Raw genomic sequence first — 21267 nt, 5'->3', positions numbered from 1 at the left:
TTAAGAAAAAAATTCTTTTATTACATTTCGTCGAAACCGTATTATGAAGCACATCAGATGTAATTCGAGTACGTATCATTTTATTTAAGTTTATCAGTTTGCAAATGCTTGGGAGCATGCCGTTTAGAGTATCATATGATAAATTTCAAGTGTATGCGTGCGTGCGTGCTTGCGTGCGTATCTTACAAATCATTGTTCATCTCAATTTGTCGCGTTTGGAGAGAACATGGGGAACTGTGAGACTCTACTATTTTTCTCCCTCTACACTCTCTGTATCATTTGTATTCGTATTGACCCGATGTGACACAAAGGAAAATATGTGTTTGGTATATGATAAATAATAAATTTTTTAGTATTTACACATTAAACTTATGTAAAATACGTATACATGTGCTCTTATATATTTATCAAGTTACACTTTATTAACATAATATTATTTTATATTTTTTTGCATTTTATATATTAAGTTTTTATGTAAAGTATTTATACAAATTATAAATATTTTCATATTTATATCAAGTTTATATATAGACATATTTACAAATAATCATAATGAAAACTATTGATGCTTGTGGACATACCCATTAGAAAAAAACTTTATTTCTAAATTAATGAGAAATTGAAATAAAAATACACAAAAGTATTATTATTATAATATATAAGTAATAATATTATAAATAGATATATGTATATGAAAAATCTAGAAATTATTTTAATTGCATTTTAATCAAATAAATAAAATTCAATAATACAATACAGAATATAATAATTGAAAATATAACTTTAATTTAAATATTAAATAGAAAACTGAAAGATTATGAGAAAGCTTAAAATAAAATATTAATTATTACATGTAATTTAAAGGACAGGATAAGTACAGATAAATTATTTACCTAATCAAATTAAATTTACATTATAAAGAATATTCGGAAGATTTTATTAGATTAGATTTTATCATGTTTATTCAAATATTCGTATTTCAACAATGCTATTATTATTATTGCAAATAATAACAACAGCAAATAGTAACATAATAAAGTATCTCTTTTATGTTTGGAAATATTTTATCTAAGAAATTCTAATAAATAATCATTTTATCAATATTTATTTCTATAACTACATAATAGTTATTTTTATAACTACATAAATATTAATACTATAATAAATAATATAATATTTAAAAAGTTATAATATATTATAATAAAAATAATAAAAAATTATATTATGTTGGATCTACATATAAACAATCTATTCGTGTATTTCTGTTTCTAAGTAAAAAACCATATATTATACAGGATGTCTCGCATTGAGCGCACTGTACGATAATGGTATATTCCTGATAATCATTTTGAGATAAAAATCCTAATAATATATTGTCGAGGTTTTCGAATGGCAAGCATTAAAAATTGATCAATCAAGTTACTCCAAATTTGCGTATTCAGGCATGATACATCGCATAGAAATAAGGATATCTTCAGATATGAATCTGTTTTTATTTTTTATTGAATGTAAAGTTATATCTATATTTAAAAACAAACTAATATCTGAAATTTATTTCAATGCAATGAGGCATAGGCTTGTATGGATGTATCATCGACTTATCGTACGATACGGGACATCCTGTATAAATATTAAATTATATTTTTGAGATAAAGCTACGATAATAGCAAAGTAACAGAGATCAAAAACAGCAATAAATATAAATTATAAATGATCAATTATCTTGATTTACATATTACTTAATCAGACATCGTGGAATAGATTATTCTGAAGATCATAGTTGTTAAAGTCAAATTCATATCGATCGGATTTCTTTGGATAAGAGGCTCCACAGGAGATCGTCGATATCCGAGCAAACATTTAATTCGTGATTACATTATTTTCGAGGGGCGAAGACTGACCGACTCTAGCCCTCCTGTCAGTGCCAGTGCATCCCCCATGGCATGCACACGCGTATCCGTCGGACAATTCAGAACGCACTTGAACGCACTCCGACCCCCGAAATAATAGAGATTTCACGCCGCGGGGCCCACTTTGGTTCTCACAGTAGGAGTCTGACTACTGAACGATTTCCTATTGTCCGACAATCTAATTTATGATCGCGCTTGCGTTGAGACATTTAATTTACTGGACCACGAAAGCGCGTGTCTCTAAGTATCTGTTTATAGTCCTGGGGGATCAATTTGTTTGCCAAATTATTTATTGGTCAAACGAGCGGATAAGAGCGGTGCCTCACGCCGCCGCGGATCTGTTTGATCTGCGATTGGAAACGCGATTTGGGAAAAATAAACAACGCAATCCATATTCTGTCGACTTTTGTTTATCTGTTAAACGACGACGGCGAACTCTTCGAATAATAGATTTAAAATCTCAATAAAGCACCATCATAAGAAAAAAAGAAAATTTAAAAAGTACAAGCAAGAATTAATTTTTAGTAATATGTAATATGTTTTTTACATTTCGAAATCAAGAGTTAATTTTGTGACTAATAAGTTTTCTATAAATTTTTTTTGTTTTATTTAACAAAAAATAAATTAATTAAAAGATTTTGGTAGAAATTAATATTGCGCAGTTACAAATTTCTTTATTTTAGAAATTTTTGAAAGCATAATTATTTAAAAATACAAAATGTGCATATGTGTATGTGTTAAAATCTTTTTTATTATATTTTTTTTACTCAGAGAAAACTATAGTACGTTCGAATAAATATTATTTTATATTATGATTTAATTAAATTGTTGAATAAAAAATAGCAATATGTTAAAAAAGGTCCAAGAATACATATTTTATTCTTTATTTCTGTAAATGTCTGTGAAACATTCAATTTCAGAAAAATCTATTCTTTTCAGGTGCAATTGCATATTATGATTTAGTCACGTTTTATTTTGTGCAAACAAAAGCCAGCTAATAAATTTATTTACAACATAATTTATGTTAAACAGCATTTTATAATGTCATATTATTATATAACATGTTTACTATGTCGATTGCAGTCAGCTTGCATTGGCAAGTGGCCGATTAAAATTATATAGTATGTTATTATGTAACTGGATATTATACGAGTTTTTTTTTGAGATTGTTACGCCAAACGCACAGTATACATCTATTATTGTTAGTATGTCTGTAATCGAAACATACAATTTCGAGAGTGGTTTCCTCTTGCATGATACATATTAGTTTAATTAGACTTTTACTAATTTAATAATATAACTAATGTGACTTGGAATAAAATATATTACATTATCGACATTTTTAATATATTATTTACTATATTTTATATTATTTATCACGTACACATACATATTATTAACATACTAAATATACATTATTTAATATTTATGTTATATATTATTTACCACGTATATAAACATAATTTATTAAACAAATAAGTAATGTAATAATAGTTGCAAAATAATATAATGAATGTATTACTATAACACAATCAATTCTTATACTCATTCTTATATTATTTTTATTTAGCACACTTTCTTTGAATTGCAAATTTAGACAATTTTAATATTTTTTTAGCAAAAATAGCATTTTTTTAGCACAAAATTTGCTGTATTTAATCATTTATAATTTAAAAGCTGCGGGTGCCACAATATCATTGCAAAGCAAATCAAATCAAAATTAATCAACAAATTAATTATTTAAAAAAATGCGTTTAATGAAAAGCACTCTATATTCATGTAGTATTAAAATAAATATATCAGATTATCCTTGCTATCAGAAATTAAAATATTGTAATTATTTGTTACCAATACACCAGATATCCATGCAAATTTATGTCCTTTGGTATTTTTGGCACCTAACACTCGTAGAAATTCACCTTCCGGAGAAAAAATCTGTACTCTTCCATTTCCAGCGTCGCCGACAATGATATATCCTTTCTTGTCAATCTTTAATACCTCAGGAGATCTATGTATAAATTGAAAATAATTCCATAGCAGATTTCTGATTTTACAAAGATAATATCTTTCTCTAATTTCTATGATACAATTTGTATATTATACTGCAGATCGTTTTTATGATACAAAATTATTTGCTCAAAAATATGAAAATTGATTTTTTTATTAAAATGTTTTACTTTAAATGATATAAAAAGATTTATGACTATAATTTTTTTCCAAACTTTTGTACTATTTAAAATTGCCAAAAATTGTAAAACTTAAAAAAATTTAAGTAAACTTAAAAAAATTTTAATACAATAAAATTTTTGTTTATAATTTCTAGAATGATAATCGCTCAGATGCAATGTTTAAGCAAATGTTTATACATATATATATATATATATATATATATATATATATATAAACATTTGCTTAATATGCTTATATATACATATAATTTGCTTATATATACATATAATTTGCTTATATATACATATAATTTGCTTATATATATATATATATATATGGATTATAATATATTTAAAATTCAAAATCAGAGAGGGGCAGCTTTCTGTATTAGTCTCGCTGTCATTATAACAAATGGGAACATATATACTTAGTAGTATCTTAATATCTACGAAATAATATGTAAATAAGAACAAATAAATAACAAGTTTTTATTAACCTAAATAAGCCTTTTGCTGTGCCGACGCTGCCGATCGTATGAAGGATTTGACCATCGTGATCGAATACCTGTATGACACACAAAAAGATTGTTTTTATTTACTGTTAAATATTTATCGGTAGCGCACTTGTGATAATTGCAAAGCAAATATTTATATATCTTGATAGTAAGTAATTTATTATTGTTTTTGCGATATAAAACTGTAATTTACAAAGATTGAGGAAAGATAACTTATTCAGAAAATAACAAAATTCAAAACCATTAAAATTATACTACGTACAAATAAATATTCAAACTGGTACAATAATGTTTATTACCTTTACTTGATGATTGCCGGAATCAGCGACAGCAATGCACGTTATTGTGACAGCCACGTCTGTTGGTTGATTTAATTGGCTTGCAATTTGGTTGATAGTACAGAATCTAATAGAGCCACTCGTATGTGTACTTTTGGATCCAATGCTATCCAAATACGTTCCGTCCTTCTTGAGAATCTGAATGCGATTGTTCCCAGTATCGGCAACATAAAGCACACTCCGTTCCGGGTGAAACGCAATTCCTTCCGGCGAACGTAGCTCTAATTCTCCATAACCCTTATTGCACATGCGACGCACAAGCTCGCCTTTATGATCAAATACAAAAATACAATGCTTCCATTTATCTGCAAAAAATTTGCGCAAATAGATAAAGCGATAAAATATATTATTTATTATTAGTTTATAATTAATCTGATTTAAAACAAAACTGATTGTTGTGAAATGTAACTGTAATTTTTTTGGATAAAATATAAATTTGTATTTTGTGTCTGTTTAAATAATTTTTTTTTTGTTTTTGTGCGATAGTCATGTATTTAATCATTTTGTACTATTTATTTCTCTATTTTTAATCATTATTTTTAAAAAACAAATATTTTGCCATATAACAAAATTAAAATTTAACAAAAAAAATTTTGAAATTTTTATTCATGCTTGTGTTACTTATGCTAAATATTTTATTCTACGAAGAATAAATGTCAAAACCTGTCACGAATATTTCGTCGTACTTCTGCAGGAAGGCGACTCCTTGAGGTGCCATCATTTCTTGATGACAAATCCTGCGCACAAGTTTGAACTTCCTGTCGAGAATGACAACTTGTCCTGATCCTGGACAGGTCGTAATAATATTATTCCTCCAGGAATCAATAGCAAGTGCTGATGGCCGCCGCACTGTATCACGATTCACAATAATTTTCGGTGTAAAAGTTTTTCGCCTATAACACCAATTTTTATCTTATGACCTTATGCCATTATAACTTAATTTAGTATGCATCGAGGCATATTTTTACGCAAAACTTGTTGAAACGAAATAATTTTTAATAAAAAAGTTTTTACTGTTGATTAATAGAGTCCACAATTAATTTTAATTTTTTGTAGTAATTTAACAAAAAAAATGTATACGAATAGAGGGACCAAATACGAGAAATATCTTTCTTCAAAATTTTTTTTTTTTAAATATTTATCAAAAATTTAAAAATTTTTTACATTTAAGAGTACATTTTATTTTTAACTATATTTTTAATAAATTTTTTATTAAATTCTTGTAGTAAAATAAATATATTGTAATAACAACAGTTCATTGTGTCGTTTTATGTACGCTGTGTGATGTTAATCATAGCACTCTACTAAATTATCTGAAACATTATTGAATTATGAAAAGTTTTTTATAATTTCCTCAACAAATAAAACATGGAATGTCAAGCCATTCATTGATGTCATGTTCTTTTTATCTATATACAGCTATGTACACTGCAGAGTTAAAACTTTTTTTGTATTATATTATAAAAAGAAGTATACTGTATAGAAATAGTAATAGATAAAAGATCAAAAGCTTTCACTTGTTTAAAATTTAATTAATTTAATACGATAATTGAATGTAATATGTTGTAATATGTCGTAATATGTCGTAATATGTGTTATGAAATGGTTTTACTTGTACGATGGACCAGTGCTTTTCTTGACAAGTAATTTTCCATGTTTATTAACTTTCCCGAGTTCCATTTCTATATCATTTAACGCTGACTCCCAAATAACAACTGCTGCCATTACTTCTGCGGCCTTTTGTTGCAGATCTAAAAATGTTTTTACCTTAAAAAAAATATAATAGACTCACTCATAAGAAAATAAAAATTTTTCTTTTTTTGCTAAATTTAGATACTACTTTTTTATTTAATTTAGATGATAATTTTTTTATAAATTTAAATAGCTTAAATGTTAGACACGTATTGTGTGTGTTACATAAATTAAAAATTATTAAAAATTTGAATAATGTCACGTGCCTGCAAATCTTTTATTGATTATGATACATAAAGTAAGTTAGGGGAAAAATACAACAGTAACATTTGTATGTAATTGGCATAGATAACATTTAGATCACTTTAAAGAACACACTTTTATTTTCAGAACAGCATTGATTGTTAAAGTTCCAAAGAACTGATACAAAAACGACAAAGGTTTTCTTTATTTAAACCTCATCATTGATAAATTGGGATATGAAAGAAAATGAAATATGTAGAGCAATGCAGTTGACATTCTCCACCGCAAAGTCTGCACGATGTGCAACGATGTATCGCTAAATTGTGGCCAATCACCGGTAAAAAAGGACTAAAGGAGAGAGAGAAAGAGAAGAAATGAACGAAAAAGCTTTATGCTTTCTGGCACTTATGGTACCCCGAAGTCGTACCATCAGCGGTCACGTGACGAAACGTGCCGTTCTTTGTAACGATCCTTGGTCCCTCTTTTCTCTCCCTTACTCGTCCTGGTCGATCGTCGCGAATAGGATTGCCACGATTCAGCGTATAAAGACACGTGTATTGAATAGGCTTGGTGGCCTGAAATCTGTTTGCGCGTTGTCAATAGACCGACATCGCGATTCGCTAATACTATAATTCAACAAGAAATTTTTACAAACCAATTCTCTTTCATTTCAACAAAAGTTAGAAGATATATTAATGAACAGAAGTAATTTTAATTTTCTGTTTTTTATTTTAATAGTTTTTTTTATTAATATTTTATTAATATTTAAATTTAGAACACACTTCAAAATCTGTTTAGTAATCATATATCAAAAGTTATTAGAGATAAAAAAAGTATATTTTTTTACGAATGCTTTAAAAGTTATGTTTATATTTTATTTTTTACTCATAACTATAATTATATACAGAATAAAATCGTAGTACAAGCAGAAACAAAATTATTCTTTGTATAAAATTAAGATAAAAATGTAAAATAATATTTTTTATTATAATAATATTTATATAAAATAATATTATAATAATATTTATATAAAATTTTATAATAATATTTATATAAAACTTGATCTTTTTCAAGATAAAATTTTCAAATTTTTGGAAAATTAATAATGTTTTATACTTTTCTCCATCTCTTTTACACTTCTTATTTACATCTTTTACATCTTCCGCAAAAGAAAATATTTAGAAAATTAAAATAATAATTATTTTTTAAAACAAATATCTTTGTTATCCTTCTTTCAGAGTTATATAAAGTAACAATATTTATTTTCATATAACACGCATATGTCGAATTTAAAGTATTCCAAGTGACTTTAAAGCGCGATGCAAAGCGCCTTTGTCGTCATTTTTTCGCAACACTTGCGCCAATATGTTTCACGCCAATCAGGTGGACAGAGGGTTATGTGCCGATAAAATGGTCACCCGAGAATCGACATCTCTGTCAGATAATACGGTACCTTTCCCTACAAAAGTGGACGACAATGTAAATGTAAATTGTGAATTAAATGATTTCTGATAAGATAAGAAAGATCATGGGAAAAGGTATAATGGCAAAAATTACTACAATTGATAGATTTTTAATGACTAACATGAGATATTCGATTTATAAGATATTGAAAATATACATACATATACATTCAACAGTAAAATTATAGAATCGCAAAATTTCTGCAGGAAAATTGTTAATCTTGAAACTGTTATAACTTTGCAAAAAAAATTGTACAATTTTTTGAAATATTAAGCTAAAGCCTCTACTTTTACCCCCCCCCCCCCTCCTTCCTCACAGTTGATTTTTTCGAAGATGCCTTTGCACTAAAAAGCAAGATAAAGGATTTAAAAAAATTTAAACCTTGAAGATTCTGCTTTGCATAAATTTTAAAATTAAAGCCTACCATTTAAGACGGCTTATTAAAAATTGATCTGCAATTTTTTCGTCGTTTTATTGCATATTTTGTAAAAACATGTAATAAAATAAACAAATAAACGGCATATATTGTATGCATTTGCACAATTTTTTCCGAAAATGTCAAGTGTGCCGCCAGCATTAGCACAGGATTATTTAATGATAGAATTATTTAATCTGCTCTTTAGTCCACTAACAAGAGTAAGAATAGATACAACTTTAAAATTGCAAATAAAATTCTACGGAGAAGGAAAGTAATTATTTCACAGAAAAATAAAGCTGTTTTAATTTTTTTAAATGTAGCTATAGCTATATATATATATATATTTAAATATAAAAAAATTATTTTGCAGCTAATTTGCAGCAATATCATTCTTTAACGACTCTCGGTGTGCAAATAAATTGATTTAGAAATCTGGGATTTTTTCCAGTCACAGAAGCTACACGCATGGAAGGCCCTACGCACGAGCTCTTTAACCAGAGCGATATAAACATACAAGTCGAAATTAATGATACACCATTTAGTTACGCGTCAGTTGATTTTCCCAGAGCGGCAGCTTTGTGTGTTTCGAGATGGGGAGAGAAAGAGCGGGTAAGCGCTGACCGTGTCTCAGGGGATACGACACGCACTCTTCAATATGTCACTGTGGCTAATTTTAGGGGCCAACTATGGGCCATTGGCAACTCATACCAGTACCCTCCTATCCCCGGAGATAAGAAGGGTACGTCATGTTCTGTAACAAACTGTAAACGATTACTGCCTGTGGTCCTACTAATTTTTTATTTTATTATAAACATTACAAAAGGAAACATTATTAAAAGTATTTTATAGAGAAAATATTCCTATCTTTGAAATACTTTTTTCGGATCAATTATTTTGCAAATAACAACATATTTTTTAATTACTTAGATGTAATTATGCAGAAAAGAATTAACTACTAATTTCTATAGTTTTAGATCTCTGTTAAACATATTATTAAATATATAGTGTTATTATATTTACGTAACGATTATTTTATTTATTGGGCCATACTTTCACAAAATGTTATTTTTTTATGTGCTTTTTTAAAATGGTGATATGCAAAGAACATGTTTGGTGTCAGTTTCTTTTTATACAAATGTATTCAATTAGAATAAGCACAGTCACAGTGTGTCATTGCTATTCGTCATTGTTATTGTCGGGTAATGATAAGTTTGGCAACTGATTGTGAGTAACTCCAGCGAATAATTCGGTGGCGCGTTACATAATTGTCAGGCCAGTCAGTCATCCGGCGAATTTTCCGGGATTCCAGCAAATTCCATACTAGCGAGTACGGCAATAAATTATAAAAGATGATCGGTAATTAACAGTAACTGCAACTGGATAGCGTTTATGCCGCCGCTGTGGAATATACGCCTGCCAGTACCTGTAGCTGACTCTTTATGATGGGGTGTGCTCGTGACGTGAATTATTAGCCCTTAGGCCCTACAGAGCCTCTGGACTGTGTGTTATGTATGTAGTATGTACGCATGTGTATGTATATATATATATATATATATATATATATATATATATATTTATGTGTGTATGCATGCATAAATATACGTGCGTGTGTGCATACGTTCGTGAATACGGCGTGCGGCGTGCACGCGCGTGTATGTGTTTCTCTATGTATGTAGCTTCGTTTGCAGGCGTGGCCTAGCGAGGGTGTCGGGCGTGGCTACGAACCAACCCCGAAAAAGCTACCTCAAGAGAAAGACGGAGAGACATAGAGAATGAGGAGGGAGCGAGCAAATGTATACGGCAAATTGATTCAGTATGGATCCCATTTTGTTCACGCGAGTATACGAGCTGCAAAATCTGCTTTTCTTACTGGCAAACCGTCGTGAAGAACACCCTGAAAACCATTATTTTACTCGCGAGCATTCTTTGTTGACATAAAGAGCCGATCGAGTTATGGTTGGTTCTGATATATTAAAAGATAAAATTTTAGTTATTTAAATATTCCTGAATAGATAAATATTTTTCAGATTATCGTTAGAAAGAGATCTTGTTAATATATCTTGTTAATAGCGATAAACATGATTATGTAACATTAATATTTATTCAAAATTAAACAATTACAATATTTAAAAGCCAATAAGATGTAATCCGATAATAAAATATTTACTGCCAAAAATTAAAAACATGATGACAAATAATTGTGTTTTATAAAATGTTTTTTTAGGACAAATTAATCTATGACAAAAATGTAAACAAAAATAATATTTGTAGGTAAAAATAACATAAATAAAAATACGATATAAAAAAATATTATGCCAAAAAAACCCGGCTTTATATACATGAGAAATGTTCCTGTATAAAATATCTACAATATTTTATACACAATACAAGTATGTCTAAAAAATAACGGAAGATTGATCAATCAGTCTATATCAATTTAAACACTGGTCTAATGTGCCGAAAATTGACCTTATGTGTTTATGTTATCCAAAGTATGTTCTTTCGACGTTAGGTATAGTTAGGATAATGGTGTCGATAGATTTCTGGAGATTTACTTTTTTCACTTTTTGTTCAGGCTACTTCAGTGATTGGAATGTCTTTCTAGCGAATCGATATCAAAACTTCAAAAATTTTTTATTTGGAAATAAATTTAAGCAAGAAATACAGCAAATTATTGCTATTTGATTTGTGGCCAACAGTTCACGGTCGCAATGTACATTATTGTGAAAAAAAAAAAAAAGAAAAACAATTTCTCAACTATCGATATTTGGATCTGATTCGATAAACCAACGTAAGTGCTCCAAAACATTCAAATAGTTAAGCTTAAGTATTGTTTGATTCTCTGGAACGAGTTCTCAAAGAATAATATTTCTGAAATCTTTAAAACATATGATCAAAATTATCTTGATTTGTGATTTTTAAAATTGCATTTTTTCGGTCTTTGCTTTTTATTCAACACTTCGGTGCTTAGGTTGTAAATCACACAAAAAGCACTGAAAACCATTTCTTGATCCTTTATTAGCTATAGAAACCAAGAACAGATCGTTTGTTTATTTAAGTCATTGCGTAGCACGTTGTAAATTTTGTCACATTAAATTCTTCTATTAGTTTCGCGCTGTTACATTTTAATCGATTGCCAATATTTGATGGATCTTTTCCACGAGATCTTTCATCGAAGTCGATTTTGGGTGCAAATCACTGAAAATCTCGTACATGAGATAGACAATTGCTTTTGTAAACTTGTTTCAACATTTTATAGATTCGTATCCTGGTTTTACAAAGAATAAAACAAAATTTGATATTGGCTTGTTATTTCTTTATATTTTCATGATGAGGTGTGCATTAAATACTGTCACTTTGACCGTTATAATTCATATATGTTTGATGCTCAGAAAATATCTATACCTGTTAAAGTAAAGATAAAGCTTCAAAGCGTCACTAATTGACAATAGATGGCATTATACAAAAAATATAAAAGAAATTAATCTCATTATTGTTGAAATATACCGTTATGTTATAAACTTTGAAATCTTGGTTAAAAGTTTAAATAGGCAAGTTTCGAAGTATCACCGCTTAAAAAAAGTTTAGATGGAATAAAATTAAAATTTGTGAAAATTATTATTTTTTTAAATATATGATATATTTATATTTATTGATTAAAAAAAAAAAAGTTGTAGAGGATGTTTTTTTAAAATGCTGTATCCACAAGAAAGAATTTTTTTCCATTTTATATTTATTAAGGTAGAGATACTTTCTTTCTACATATAAAGAATAAACAGAAAAAAAGTTTAATTAGTTTGTCATAAAATTGTGATTAAAATTATCCTCATAAACTTATTTCTCAAAATAAATAGCACTTTTAATATTGAAAAAGAATTCATATGTGTATGTTAATAATATATATAGTATAAGTAAAAAACTGAGAATATTATTTTGAGAATAGATCCTAGTGTTAGTCATATTTGAGGGAGACTATATCTTTAAAAATATTTTAATTTATTTTTAATTTTTTAGTTTTATGAATATCTTAATTTTACTGTATTTCAATTTTAGAGGATTATGAGAAAATTACATCTCGAAAATTGTTTATTTCTTAAGATTGTGCTTATTTAAACTTTTATGACTTCAAAATCTATATTATATAAAAAATTCGAGAACTTTTATCGAAAATTATTTTCTCGTATATTTAATGCCGGGATTTTTTTCTAATTTTTACATCTTTTTTTATGTAAGATATAATGGCGATGAAATCGCAAATGTATTATCCGATTTACTTTCTCGCAGGGTGAAGATTTTCGATACCTTGGGGATGATGGCGGCGGAATAAGAGATGGGTGGCGAAAGGAAGAGAAGAGGGAGGAATAGAAGGAGGAAAGCCGCGTTGTGGAGAAAGAGACAGGATTCAGAAGAGCCTTCGCCATCGTACCAGACCGTCGTGCCCGCGTTTGTACAGTGGTAATGGGCTGTCAGGAGCAGACGCTGGTTGCTCGTGCCTTATACACCAACACCATTATCTTCCTGTTATTCCGGGTTAGGTCCTATCGGTCCGCGAACCCGCCCTGCGAGCCCACTCTCATTGCATTCCTCTATCTTTCTCCCAATCGCGTAGTTCATTCTTCGTCGTTGCAGCCGGTTTTTTACTCGATTTAATGCCAGTATGTTTCTGCATCTATCTACAAGAGTAGTTTAGAAAATAAAGACACAAACGCAATAAAAATTTTTTTAAATTTATTAAGACCGCGTGGAAACATTCTTCAATTGTTTTGCTAATTATCATATTTGTCATTCAGGATATTTGTTTAAATTAGGCATGAGTTATTTCAATGTTATAAAATTCCGTTGTGTGTCAATGCACGTAATTATATAATGACTTAATTACACAATTGCAAAGTTTCAGCTGAGAAATTTATTTCACGGCAGAAATCTCAATTTAAAAAATTTCTATTTGTTGCTGTTGTTAAAGAACTATTGGCCGGTGGAAAGTTTATCAAAGAAGTGAGAAATAATGTTACTGCGTAAAATTCTATGATATCAGAATACAAAAGTTCGTATCCTAAATACATAAATGCCTTAACAAGATAATCATTCTAACATAACTAACATAACAAATATGATAATTTTTAAAGATGGCCAAAAGTTTGGCTGAAACGTTTACAAAGTAATAATATAAGGAAATTTAAAAGAACCTTCATCTTCAACCTTGGATCCTCGAATATTATTATGATAATTTTAATATAATAAAGAAAAATAATTAAATGTATGTATTAAAAGTATTCCTACTCAATTTTGTAACAAATATTTTTATTGTGTTTGTATCTTTACACTGAACTCTTCGTACAAATGTAACTTTAAAAATTTTAACTCTTATCAATGTTTATTTCGGTTTTAGATCTGTTCCTGCTTATGTTTTTGCTTAGTTCTATTGTTCTATCTAAGAATATAACTATTTATTTCCCAAAACCATTTATATAAAGATTAATAACCAAGATTTTTTTATTACGATTTTCTGTAACAATTTTCCGAGGCTTTTTGAAAAGTCCTCGTCCTCAAATTATTGTAAGTTTATCATTAATAATAATTTTGCAAATAATATAATTCAATGATGCAATTTTTACAACGTGCTATTTTTTATTATCTGTTTTTCTCTAATTGTTTGATCTTGCTTACTATATTTTTAATTATATTGAAATAAGTATTAATCGCAATATTTTGTCATATTTTATTATATTCTTCGATATTTTAATTTCTTTCCAAAAAATTTTTAAGAAATAATTTTCTTGCGATTTTTTATTCTTCTGTATTGTAATGTTTTTATTTGTTGCTAGTGTTTTTTTGTTTTGAGTCTTGCTCTTCTTCTATCTTATTAGATATCTTTGCAGGTAACGATGAAAATTTCAACCGGTCCCCATCGTCGATTCTCTCGCACGGTCAGCCCTACATGTTTGCCATCCACTCCCCCCTTCCTCCATATGCTTTTCTCCTCTCAAGTAATCAATACTGTGAGCCGTTCTGCACAGGACAGGTACGGAACTGATCCAGATTTTAGAATCGGGGGAGAGACTGAGAGATAACATTAGAAGAACAGAAAAATTCGATTTACTTCAGTAGAGAGGAAGATTTAAGAATAGTCATATATTAGAACATTGGCAGTATAGTCATGTGTAGTATGTATATATTAGAGCATTGACAGAATCTTAAAAATTTCATAAATTTTCATTGTTTCATAAATTATTTATTTTGAATATGTGCGTAAAACCTGAACACAACTCTCTGATTAATTTGAAAGTTATTTTATTTTTATGTTTAGACTGATTTCAATGAAAAATCATATGCTGCAGCATTTATTGACGAATTTATCACAAGAGAAGCGTTGTTAGCCAAGTCCGATTATTTATCTACACTAACAAAACTCTAACAAATATTCATGCAAAATTTTATTAAAAACTCACTGATATTTTTCAAAATTATTTATTTAACTCTACAGCAAAACATGATCATTGCGTTACACTGCAACTCATTCTGGCATTCGCGATTTGACAAGTGTATGTTACTTTATTTGTTATTAATTTCAGGGCAAATTAATTTCTGTAATTAATTTATATCAAAAAATTTTCTTTTTTTCTTTATAGTCAATTAAAAAAATAATATTTATTAAAATATTTTTCTCAAAAAACATTAAAACATTAAAACTCATGTTAATTTGTAGTATTGTAACTTTCTACATAATCTAAATATATATATGAATGTATTATTTTATTAATTCCGTGAGAAAAAATACATTTTTTTTGTGCGTGGATAAAAGAAAAAAAAACGTATTTTTAATCGTTTCTTAAACGTTTTTTGTTGGAAAAATAACGTTTCTCTTAATGTTTTTTGGATTGAAATTTTAACAAATAAGAAACGTTTTTGAGAACCGTTATGAAACATTTCGAAGAAATGTTTGTAAAACGTTTCTGAAACGAACATGTGCTACCTGGGAATATTAAAATCAAATTTGCAATAATATGTAATATGTGTCAAAGAATAGCGTGTTTTTAAAACATTTTTTGTTTTGCAATACAATTGTTATTTATTTCTTAATCGTTATTTATTAATCTCTACTAAAACATTGCACAATAAGTTATAAATCAATTATATAAATTATAAATAATGTGTTACATGTTTTATTAAGTAATCTTAGAAATAAAGAAAATAATAAAAAATAAAATAATTTTTATATTGATGTAAATATGTGAAATATATAGAAATATGTAACATTTGTATAATATTAAAAAATGTTTAAAATATGTTTAAATATATTTACAACTTAATAATTCAAATTCTTCAATATATAAGCACTTCAGAGGTGTACTGTATTAAATTACATGAACATAATTTTTCAGGAGAAGGATTTTTCTAAAGTGATTTTTTGCTTTTGATATGGTCTCAGTAAAATACTTATAATGTTTTGCAGATTTTTTCTATTCACAGATATAACATCAAACTTTGATATGTTTCAGAAAATAAAGTTGTATGATTATAGAATATGATTTTATTGTGACTTAACAATATTTACCTAGTAAATGTGACTTTAACTTTATACAGTCAACATCTCTACTGAAATGAAAATATTGATTGAAAACGTTTGCTATTCAGTAAAAATTGGAGTATAGAGTCTTCTAATAACAATAACTATATTTTCAAAAAAATGTGACTTAACACAGTTTACCTCTGAAGTGCTCTTATGTAATTTACTTTTATAATATATTAAGTTTTTAATATTAACTTTTATAATATATAGTTTTTTAGATCATTTGCCCTTTTTTTATTATACAATACAAATTAAAATGATATAAGCTCAAAATACAATACCTTTTTTTCGTTGTCAGGCAGTATATCATATGAAACATCTTTCTGATTTCTTATCTCTATTTGAGATTTATACATTCTTCGTCTAATATCTTCCACTGATGCTTCACTTATAGCAACTATATGTTCTACCTTTTTAATCTGATTCTCTCTTTTTTTATAAAGTTCAGTTATTTTAGATTCGATGTCTCTATTGATAAACTGTTTTATTTCGTTCGCTTTACTCTGTAATATAGAAATTAATTAAACCTTTTGTACTTACAAACAAGTTATTTGACAGTATCATGTTATCAAATTTTGGGAATTAAAAAATTTTTTTTATCTTAAATAAGATAAAATTTAAAAATACTTGTTAATATTTGTGATACCTATGTAAATACAAATTTATAATACACTTTAGTACTGTGATTTACACTTTTCTTTAAAACATATATACTCATAAGCTATTGATTATTAATTTACCTAATTTCTTAAATTTCAAAATTATGACGTCAAATTTGGAAATTATAAAATTACTTTAAAATTAAATTGGAATAGAATATTTCAAATTTGCGTTTGCTATAATATATTAAGTCTGTTATATTAAATTTTAAAATTCTTATTAGATCGAATTCAGTAATGCAAAAAAATTTTGCATATTGTATTTTACGTTAATCATAAGTAAAAAGTTTTAATACTTTTTTTAATACATCTATATGTCATTGACCCTGACAAGTTAATTTTCAAATATATGGTAAAGAGATTAACGAACTTTTTTATTTCTGATTTTTTTACGTACAATTCAGATATTTTTTTTTTTAATCTTATGTGATCTTAGAAATTCGATTAATAAATTACCTGAAAATTGCTGATTTTATTTTCAAATCTTGCTGCTGATGTTTCAAGATTTCCACTTATATCATTAAATTCTTTTTTCAAATCATCAACATGCTTTGTCCAGCAGACATTGCAGTATTTCTACGAAAATATTAATATATTAATTTTATGAAATAGATTTTTAAACAGTATTTCATTATTCTTTACTTTATAAATATCTACAATTGATTTTGTATTGATTTTTTTAATAACTACAATAATAATTACAATTTAGTTATTCATATAGTTATTAATATAGTTAATTTAATTATAAATATATTAGTAATATATTAATTATAATGCATTACTATAATACTAATACGATTACTATAACAGAAAGATAAATAGAAATTATAAACTTTTTTATTCATAAAATGTAAATTGCAATTATGTTGATTTTGTGAAGCCGCTAAATCACTTACGCGTTTACAATGTTTACATTTGTTCTCATAAGTTTCACCGCAGGTACGGCATCTTTCATCTCGCAGTTTTGGCGGTAAGGGTGCAAAGCTCACCACACTTTCTGATGCATTCTCTTCTTTCTTATCTACATGAATTATTGCTACATTGCAGACAGGACAAGTAGAACTACTATCTACAACAAAACATTAAAAAAAATCTAATCTTATTATTTTTTAAACATACTTTATATCTAACTTTAAAGATGTCTGGCGGCAACAAATCGGTACTTGATAGTAGCAACATTATATAAAATTTAATACATATTATAGCATTAAATTAAAATAATACCATCTAGATTAAGATAATACTATATAATCAAGTGCATTTAACTAACAATTTATATTCCCAAAGAACATGCTTACGCATTTTGAATTTTAAAATAATGCATTATCTTTGAAATTAAATAAAGATATTTTGTTAATCCATTTAAAATTTAAAAGAAATAAAAAAAAACATGAAAATATTTGTCTTTGTATAAATGATAGCATTACTGATTGCATAGTTGGGTTCACTAAAGAATAATACATAATTATATATAAATAAACAATAATAAATATTATTATTTATTTATATATAATTTATTTCTATTATTTTATTTATATATAATTATTTATTACAATAACAATAAAATAATAAAACATATAACAATAAAATATAACAATAAAACAATAGATGTATCAAAATATTAAAATTAATATTTTGATACATCTATTGTTTAATACAGTGATGAGCAACCCGTGGCCCGTCGAAACGTTGCACTTTATTTAGCTGAAGTGTAAACATTTTAGCAAACATACCTCCCAATATTGCAAAGCTTCTTGATGAGAAACAAAGCGAAATATCTCATTAATTAAACAGCAGTTACATATTTAATTCCTTCTGTTAAAAAAAATATACATATGTAGAGGAAGGTTGTATAGTATCGAACACTTAAGCTATTTTGGAGACCATTGATTTTGTGAGGCATAAATTGAAGTTTGAATAATATTAAAATACAGAAGAGTAAGTTCATTAAAACTTTTCATGCCAATTACGTGCAATTTATACGTTTTTATATTTTTTTAAGTACTTGAAAATGATTCTTATTTTTGTTGTTTAAAAAAATTGGCAGGTAGTATCGGACAAATGAAGATGGGTAGTATCGGACAAGGTTTTTTTATTCAAATATAGAAGAAAAAAAGTTATTTTGATAAACAAAAGTAACAATAGTAATATTTATCATGCGTAAGTAAGGCACAGTCCTCATATGCTCATTTTTTGCATGTATCGCATTGTATTCAATCTCCTTCTGCAGTGTCATTACAAATGAGACACTCTGTAACATTAGTAGTGAACGAAATTTTTCTTTTTGTTGGCACTTTTTTTAAATCTGTGGTTGACAAAAACATTGAGATTCAGTCAATTTTGGAATGAAAAAGATGTAAATATAACTTGTCCGATACTGGCCACACAATTTATGTCCGTAACCAGCCGATAAAGGTGTGTCTTAATTTATCTAAATTATTCAGTAATAATAGAATGCAAAAAAATGTGTCAACACACGTAAAAAGCATATACTCTATGAAGTAATATTGTTGAGGTCCTTTAGAATCATACTTACTTTTTTCAGTTTTATGATGGTCTCAACTTTAACCAATGATTTTGCTCGTATATTTCATTTCAACGTCAATATTTCTCGTTTTTATCAACTTATTTTATTGTAACCAAAAACAATGAACGCTGTTGCTAACTACTGTATTTTGTTTATATTAGAGGAGCGTTACCTAGCGCTCACAGCTCTGTACCAACATGGTCCGATACTATCCGCTGTCCGATACTGTACGACCTTCCCCTACATATACTTGTGTATACGGGTATCTCAGACTTACCGAATAATCGGTTTAGGGTAAACTCCTGACGTTGTTCTGAGACGAAAGTTTCTTTGGCAAAATGTCGAGGGTGTCGTAATTTCGGCGTTATGAAGAGCAAAAGTTCCCCAATCGATGCGCTGAATTTTCCGGTGCTCAGGGACATCGCACATCAAAGGAGCCCCGTGCATCGCGCAACGATTGATTCGATCGAGCGCGTTTCTCGTGATTGTTAACGCATTCACTGTTCACTGTTTCACAGTACTCCACAGGAAGAATGGAGTCAGATCCGCCGGAGACCTCGCCGGCCAGTGCACGGGCGCACTCCGCGTACGATTTATCTATCCGTGTATCTCACGTTTAACGCGCGACGCGTTTTCGCGCACGTGTGTGGCGAGGCTATCGTCGCGTCACTTTTCGACACTTTTTCTTCGCGACATTGACATTCGTATGACCGACAAAAAAGGACGGACTGCTCGCTCACTGAATTGCACGAAATCACGACACGCGCGCGGAACTGTCAAGCACTAGCGTGAAGCATCGCGCGCTCCCGCGATAGAAAATCGATATGAGCGCTGCGAGGTGTGACCTACCGCGTCTTACGTCGATACGGAGCAATCGATATAAGATACGACGTTTTCTTAAACAAAAATAAAATTTACATTTTTAATAAAAAATTTAAATTATTTCTTATTTCGTATCTTACATCGATTGCTCCGTATTGACGTAAGACGCGGTAGGTCACACCTCGCAGTGCTTATATCGATTTTCTATCCCTAGAGCGCGCGACGCTTTAAGGTGCAATTTCACGTAGCGTCAAAAAGCTAGCGGCTACCCCCACTCTGTGATACATTTCCTCTCAATAGTAAGCTGCCGATAAAACGCCAGCCGCTAAACGCCCGCTACTTTTTCATGAAGCGACAAATCGCTAGTCGCTGTGGATTTATATTTTCTGTATTTTTTAAATTTTTTCTATAGATTTAAATTCGTGTATGAAACTGACAATTAGGATGCGTGTCAAAGTGCGTTTAAACTGTCCGAACAGTATTTTATCGACAACATTACAAAATACATTGCCATCAGTAATAGCTAAAGAGATTAAGAAACGACGAATACTGGTGTTGTGTGCAATTATGCGAAAATTGCAAAAAAATGAAAAGAAACCGTACAGGAAGAAGCAATACTGGGTAGCACCATATCTAAAGGATCGTCCAGAGCACAGTTTTTATTATGTGTCAATTCCTAAACTGACCATAGAGAATGGAGTACGATTCCACAATTATTTCCGAATGTCCGCAACACAATTTGAGGAATTGTTATCTATTGTTGGACCGCTATTGATAAAAGAAAATGTTATTCGAAAGCCCATACAACCGAAAGAACGTTTGATAATAACATTAAGGTTTGTAAATGTTAAAATTACTGCAAATTTTATACAAGAAACTTGTTCACTGCTTTGATATTGTTTAAATATTATATATCTTTGTATCTTTGCAATGTTCTAGGT

At 28.4% G+C, this 21267-nt stretch overlaps 2 protein-coding genes across 5 annotated transcripts in view; both read right to left on the bottom strand.

Annotated features, from left to right (window-relative positions):
• Positions 1 to 3186: 3186 nt before the first annotated feature.
• Positions 3187 to 9830, bottom strand: LOC136997702 (RING finger protein nhl-1-like). The gene is made up of 5 exons (XM_067348762.1): positions 6544 to 9830; positions 5595 to 5824; positions 4893 to 5236; positions 4576 to 4643; positions 3187 to 3918 (listed from the first exon to the last, which is right to left on the bottom strand). Exons 1-5 carry the CDS (start codon positions 6654 to 6656, stop codon positions 3696 to 3698), a joined length of 978 nt encoding a protein of 325 aa, XP_067204863.1. The 5' UTR covers positions 6657 to 9830; the 3' UTR covers positions 3187 to 3695.
• Positions 9831 to 11477: 1647 nt separating this feature from the next.
• Positions 11478 to 21267, bottom strand: part of LOC105669082 (RING finger protein nhl-1-like) — a 29488-nt gene continuing 19698 nt past the window's right edge. Inside the window, exons 1-5 of one of the 4 annotated variants that reach the window (XR_010888332.1) lie at positions 19514 to 20688; positions 17874 to 18046; positions 17434 to 17553; positions 16600 to 16821; positions 11478 to 14808 (exon numbers count right to left, since the gene is read on the bottom strand). Coding sequence is in view for 3 of the 4 variants with exons in the window: in XM_067348764.1 (XP_067204865.1) it covers positions 16570 to 16821; positions 17434 to 17553; positions 17874 to 18046; positions 19782 to 19926 (690 nt within the window). In the remaining variant the exon portion in view is untranslated. Of the gene's footprint in view, positions 16822 to 17433; positions 17554 to 17873; positions 18047 to 19513; positions 20694 to 21267 lie in introns of those variants that run through there. The other 3 variants (XM_067348763.1, XM_067348764.1, XM_012361826.2) reach the window with 3 other exon arrangements.

The sequence above is a fragment of the Linepithema humile genome, chromosome 2, assembly GCF_040581485.1.
Source record: "Linepithema humile isolate Giens D197 chromosome 2, Lhum_UNIL_v1.0, whole genome shotgun sequence".
NCBI classification, from domain to species: domain Eukaryota; kingdom Metazoa; phylum Arthropoda; class Insecta; order Hymenoptera; family Formicidae; genus Linepithema; species Linepithema humile.
The sequence above is the reverse complement of the archived record's forward strand: the minus strand, read 5'-3'. Positions and strand labels throughout refer to the sequence as shown.

Coding starts and splice junctions, on each gene's coding strand:
- LOC136997702 (XM_067348762.1), bottom strand. CDS start 6,656: ATGGCAGCAGTTGTTATTTGGGAGTCAGCGTTAAATGATATAGAAATG. Junction 5,237..5,594: donor CGACGAAATATTCGTGACAG/GTTTTGACATTT, acceptor AATTTTTTGCAG/ATAAATGGAAGCATTGTATT. Junction 3,919..4,575: donor ACAGCAAAAGGCTTATTTAG/GTTAATAAAAAC, acceptor ATTTATACATAG/ATCTCCTGAGGTATTAAAGA.